Below are 6,000 nucleotides of genomic sequence, written 5' to 3' on the forward strand. Positions count from 1 at the left end.
ATCTGTGGGACACTTGGCAAATCCTTAACCTCCCTGGTCTCAGTTTCCTCAGCTATAAGTATGGGGATAACACCTATCTCACAGGGTTGCTGTAAGGCTCAAATGAGATACTGAATGTCAAGTGCTTTGCAAACTTTAAAAAGTTATATAAATAGTGGCTATTACTATGTTATGGTTTCATTAACTTATAGAAAGTAAATAAAACATTTAGAAATATTCAAATGATCATAAAACAAAAGAGAGAAAACAAATACCTACTTAAAAGAATTGAGATAAGAATGGACCTGTGGTTTCACTGGGACAACATTCTCCAAAGCAGACACCATGGCCTGACCTCCAATGCAAGATGGGAAAATGGGTTGCCCCATAACAGCCGATCATGGCTGTTAACTGTATAACTACAACCAGTATCACCCAATGTCCCCCCCCCCACCCATCCCTTCTGCTGCACAAGTTCCCAACTTCCTCCCTTCTAAGGCCCAAGAGTTGGCTCCTCAGGGCAGTTATGTTACATGGTACCTAAAGCAACAGTGAGCAGAAATGACATCAGGGAAACTCCACCCATATTCCCCCTCAGAGGGTAAGTTCTATGCTCTAGTACATTTATATATATATATATATATATATATATATATATATATATATATATATATATAAAATGATCATCCTTACTCTCCCTTTTTTATATTGGATTGGACAGTTAAGGGAAGGTGACAAGAATTTATCAATTGCCTACAATGTGCCACATGCTGTACTAAGGATTTTACAAATAATTATCAGAGCAATTTTTTAAAGCTAGCATTTTTACAGTGCCTACTATGTGCCAGGAACTCTTAAGTGCTTTACAAATATTATCTTGTTTGAGCCTCACAAGAACCCTGGCAGTAGGCAAAATTCTTATTCTCATATTACAGCTGAGGAAAGTGAAACAGACAGAGGTTAATGATTTGCACAGGATCACACAGCTAGTAAATTTCTGAGACTGAATTTGAACTTGGATTTTCCTGACTCCAGGCTAGGTGCTCTATCCAGTCAACCACCTATCTATCTCTGAGTTAGTCTCACAATGTATAGACATGGATGAGTTATAAGCTTCATCACAGATATCACTACATTATTTTCCCCCCAAAAAAACCCTACCTATCTTCCAAACTTCCTATTAATGTCAACGTCACCACCATTATTTAAAGCTCCTAGGTTCACAACTTTCATGTCATCTTCACCTCCTCACTCTCACACACCCACTATTCAAACAGTTGCAAAATTTTATACATTTCACTGCTACAATATCTATCATTTTTCCCCTTTTCTCTCCTCATTGAGCACTAACCACCCTAGCTTAGGCACTTATTACTTTTTGCCTGGACTACTCTGATAGCCTCCTATTTGGTCTCTTTGCCTCAGATCTTTTTCTCCTTCCCATTCTCCACACAGATTTTCCTAAAGCACAAGTATAGCTATGTCACCTCCCTTCTCAAAAATTTTCAGTGGCTCCCTATTGAGTATAGAATCAAATATTTCATCTTCAACTCAGGTGTTTAAAATTTCTATTTGTGCTTAAATCTTTCAATATATAATTATTAGTAAATGGTTATGTATATAATCTATAAATAAATAAATTAACTGGGGTCTATAATCAACAATGTTTGGAAATTACGGGTAATAACAACTCCCCATGAGGACATCTTCTCCATCAAGAGATTGGCACCTTCTGCTCAACAAATTTACAGTTTTAGAAAGTTGCTCGAGGTAAGAGGTTAAGTGACTTGCCCAGGATCGGGTAGCCAGTATGTGCAATTATACTTAAGTATAATGAGCTTCTTGAGAGGAAAGAAAATGCAGTTTTTTCCTTTCTTTGTATCCTCCAAGTTCAGCATATGGCTGACACACAACAGGCATTTAATAAGTGTTTTTGGGTTTTGGGGGTTTTTTTTGGTAATAAGTACTTTCTTAACTTCACTTCTGCACTAACTACAAAAAATAAAATAAAATAACTATAAAAAGAATTTAAAACCATTTTAGTGGATAAGTCTATTTTCATAAAATATAGGTTCTGTTTCAATGTATCTTTTTATAAAAAGCAAAAGTCCTTGAATGCAAATATTTGGTCAAGAAGTTTCTCAACTTTTCTTAATATTTCTATCAACTTAAATTTGACATTCTAATTATGGATTGATATAGTAAAAGAGGTCTGAGAAAACAATTTTTAAAAGCCATTTTGAATAGCCTCTTCAAACTTTCTCTATACTAAACCAATACTGGGTTAATAATCAGCATGACTACCTCATATATAGGAACAGTTCAAATATATACAAAATGTTGTTTTAAAAATATCTCCAATAAATATGTAAATAGAACTCATCATATCACTAAATATGGCTTAATCTGAATCAAAAATGTGGGGAATTCAGGATTTTAAAAAAATAAACATTTTAATTTTAAGTTTGAATTCAGGATTTTCCCTCTGCTAGCATTTGGTCTTTTATATTATTTCTTTAAAATATAAAGTTGAACTAAAGATATAAGCTGGTCCCAAGTTAAACTAAAGGGGAAAATCAATTTTAAATTCAGTCTTATCATATTCCATTTATTTACCCAGTCACATGCTGCACAGTTGGAAATGAGGAGAACTGGGTTCTAATTTGAGCTCTCTGCCACTGAGTGACCTTGGAAAAGTCATTTAATCTTTTTATATCTCCATTTTCTCCATGCAAAGTAGATATTAATAATAATAGCCTCTACATACTTCACAAGGATGTGGGGAGGATTCCAGCACTTAACAAACCAATAAATAGCAAATCCTAGAAATACCCTCAAATACATGGAAAAGTACCTGAGAGGAAAAGCCCTATAAGAAGATATTAGTATAAATACTGAACAAAAACACAATTAATAGAGATTTCTGCAATACCTGTAATTGATTAACCTAAGTGCAAAGTAATCATTAAGTGACATTGATTTTATTGGATTAAATGAAAACTGAAGTTTTATTCATAAATATACATATATTAAATATGCCATCGTATCTGTACTGTATTTCCTACCTATGGAAATGATAATCATTCAGATTACAAAATGGAAGAAAAAGTTATGTTAGTTACATTAATTATTATTCAATTCCTGCACATAATTGATTTTGCTTCTAAAGAACATTTAGTGCTGACAGAACTATGGAATAGTACCAGTATCAGATAACTCTGCAGAGACCTGGGTCTGTCACCTTTTTTTAAAATCTCCTTTGCTTTTGGCCCAAGCTTACGAAGAACTTTGCCAGAAAGCAAGCAATTAAAAAGAACAAAAAAGGACCTCTTTTTTAATAAAAGAAACTTAACTTTTCACATATTCACAGGTCTACTCTACAATACAGCATGTGTCTATAAGACCAGAATGTGTTTTCCATAATATATCAAGTTTTATTGATATTGTTCATGAAAAATAAAATTATCATTTTCCCAACAGCTTTTATTCCATTCCTGCTGGCTTATAGAATTAGCATGCAAAAATGGCAATGATGACAACAAAACATTTATCTCAGTGAGAAGCACATATACTTACAGCTACTGCTCCAAGACTTTAACAGGGACTTTATGCTAATTTCAAAAAACACAGAATCTTGTAGGCTCAACATCATGTCTCAGTCAGCTACAGCAGCAGCAGCAGCAATGGTTTTGTTGGTCTGGCTTGTCAAACTGTTAGTCCCTTCTTTGCTCACAGGCAGCAGAGTTTTGGCCCACAGTATCGCTGCTTCATTACCATGCAGTCTCTGAGTGACGCACAACTATAGTGAAACACTGCTGAATGCAGATGACTATCCAGGAAGAATAAAAGCTTACAACTTTATTGTAAGCACCCTGAAGGACACCCTCACCTTTACTTATGCAGAGGCATAAACTGCAGAGACTGTCTTCTATTTGCTATTTTGTTAGCCGTTTTAATAGGCAGTTTCTGAAGTGCCTTTCAGGAGAGTCCCTGTTGTTAGTAAACATAAAAGGGTGGAGTTCTGCACAGCCAACTTCAAATTATTTCAGAAGCTCTAATTGCTTTAGGAATAAAAATGAATTAGCAACTGGCACAGGATTTTCAGGCAGGTCTCTTCCTCAAACAGCTGATCAAAACGGTAGCATGTTATTCCACACAGATCCCAGTTTGGGGTCTTTAATAGGGCATTCCTTTCACGGCTCCACATACCCGGTCAGTAAGCATGGACTTCTTAGCGTGCTAGTGACGATGCAGAGTACAACATCTCACTAAATCCACTAAAGATAATGCTGGCTAATGGAAAGAGAAGATGATGTAATGAACATGGATGCTCTAAGCTTCTATTTGCTCTCTAAAACTGCTCAGCTCAGTGCAAAGTTTTTTCCTGCTTCTTAGAACTTAAAGTCTTTGATGTCTTATTTCCTAATTGCAATATAGGCTCAGAAATAGATAACTATGTAATACTAAATTACAATTTTAAAAGATAATTCTTTTACTCAATTTTTTGTAAAAGAAATTTATTTGAAATATCAAGCAATAAATAATCACTATTCAATTAAGAGAACCTTTTATAGGTCCTTCCTGTAAAAATATAAACAGGTTTATAATAAGAGGTACATGAGATATTGGAAAGAACACTAAACTCAGAACCTGACTATCCCGATTCTACCCTTTCTAGACACTATAAAAATAGTATCTTTGTTTACATATGAAATTTATATACTAACTAATCATTTTCATTTTAGCTTTACAAACGGCCTTCTTTATGCTTGATTGCATAACTATTGTGCCACACATACCCAAAAGTTCAAACCATAACGCAGCTATGAATCCCAATAAAAGTTCAATATCCAACATAGGAGGGAGGAGCCATATATTGGATTTGGCATAAGGAAACTGAGACACAGAGCATTTAAATGCCTTATCCTGGGTCACATATCTAAGGAAGTTATATGGGGCCAGGCTTGAACTCAAGTCTTACTGACTTCATCCACTGTACCACTTTGCTGCCTCACTATTAATGTGTAAGGTCCTTCACAAGAATAGATCTAGGGGCTGCTAGGTGGCACAGTGGATAAAGCACCGGCCCTGGATTCAGGAGGACCTGAGTTCAGATCCGACCTCAGACACTTTACACTTACTAGCTGTGTGATCCTGGGCAAGTCACTTAACCCCAACTGCCTCACCAAAAAAAAAAAAAAAAGAAAGAAAGAAAGAATAGATCTATAATTCTACAGTTAGGATTCCTTCTCTACATTGACTACACTGGACTACAACATAATCATAATTAACAAAGCAGACTGAAAAAAACAAACATATATTTCAAGTATCTTTGATAAGGGTTTGATAACCCAAGATATCAACAAACAGAAATATACAAGAACAAAAGCCATACCTCAAAAGAGAAGCAGTCAAAGAATATGCACATATAGTTCTCAAACAAACAACTGCAAACTACTAGCAGCCCTATAAAGGAATGTTCTGATGGTTAATAAGAGACATGGAACAACCCTGAGTTTTCACCTAATACCCAATAAACTGGCAAACACCATAAAATATAAGAATAGTCCTTGGAGGGGTTTTGAAAATAGAGGTATACTAATGCATTATTGGTAGAGCTGTCCATTGGTACAACCATTCCGGAAAGCAATTTGAATTTACGCAAATAAACGAAGTAAATTGCCAATACTCTATGACTCGGACTCCATCATTAGGTAGATACTCCAAAAAGGCCAAAGACAAAAAAGGTTCCATATACACAAAAAAAACATAACAGGTAACAAAAAAACTAGAAACAAAGTAGATGCCCACTAGTGAGTGAATAAAAAAATTCTGGTTATAGAATATTACTGTGCTATAAGAACAGATAATAAGTATGATGAGTACAGAGAAGCATAGATTTACACCAACTCTAAGTATATGCAGGAAAACAGTACACACAAAGAATACAAAGCAATAGAAATAGAAAACAGAAATTGTAAAGAACAACCTTGGCCAAAATTAAGAGATAATGGGAAGATA

General features: G+C 34.9%; 1 protein-coding gene across 4 annotated transcripts in view; it reads right to left on the minus strand.

Moving 5' to 3' along the window:
* The window catches only part of FRYL (FRY like transcription coactivator), a 194,466-nt gene extending 190,666 nt beyond the window's left edge, over positions 1–3,800 (minus strand). The window contains exon 1 of one of the 4 annotated variants that reach the window (XM_043970629.1): positions 3,556–3,800. In XM_043970629.1, coding sequence (XP_043826564.1) covers positions 3,556–3,631 — 76 coding nt within the window. In that variant the 5' untranslated portion in view covers positions 3,632–3,800. The remainder of the gene's footprint in view (positions 1–3,555) is intronic. The other 3 variants (XM_043970630.1, XM_043970632.1, XM_043970631.1) reach the window with 3 other exon arrangements.
* Positions 3,801–6,000: the final 2,200 nt, after the last annotated feature.

The sequence above is a fragment of the Dromiciops gliroides genome, chromosome 6 (assembly GCF_019393635.1).
Source record: "Dromiciops gliroides isolate mDroGli1 chromosome 6, mDroGli1.pri, whole genome shotgun sequence".
Lineage (NCBI taxonomy): Eukaryota > Metazoa > Chordata > Mammalia > Microbiotheria > Microbiotheriidae > Dromiciops > Dromiciops gliroides.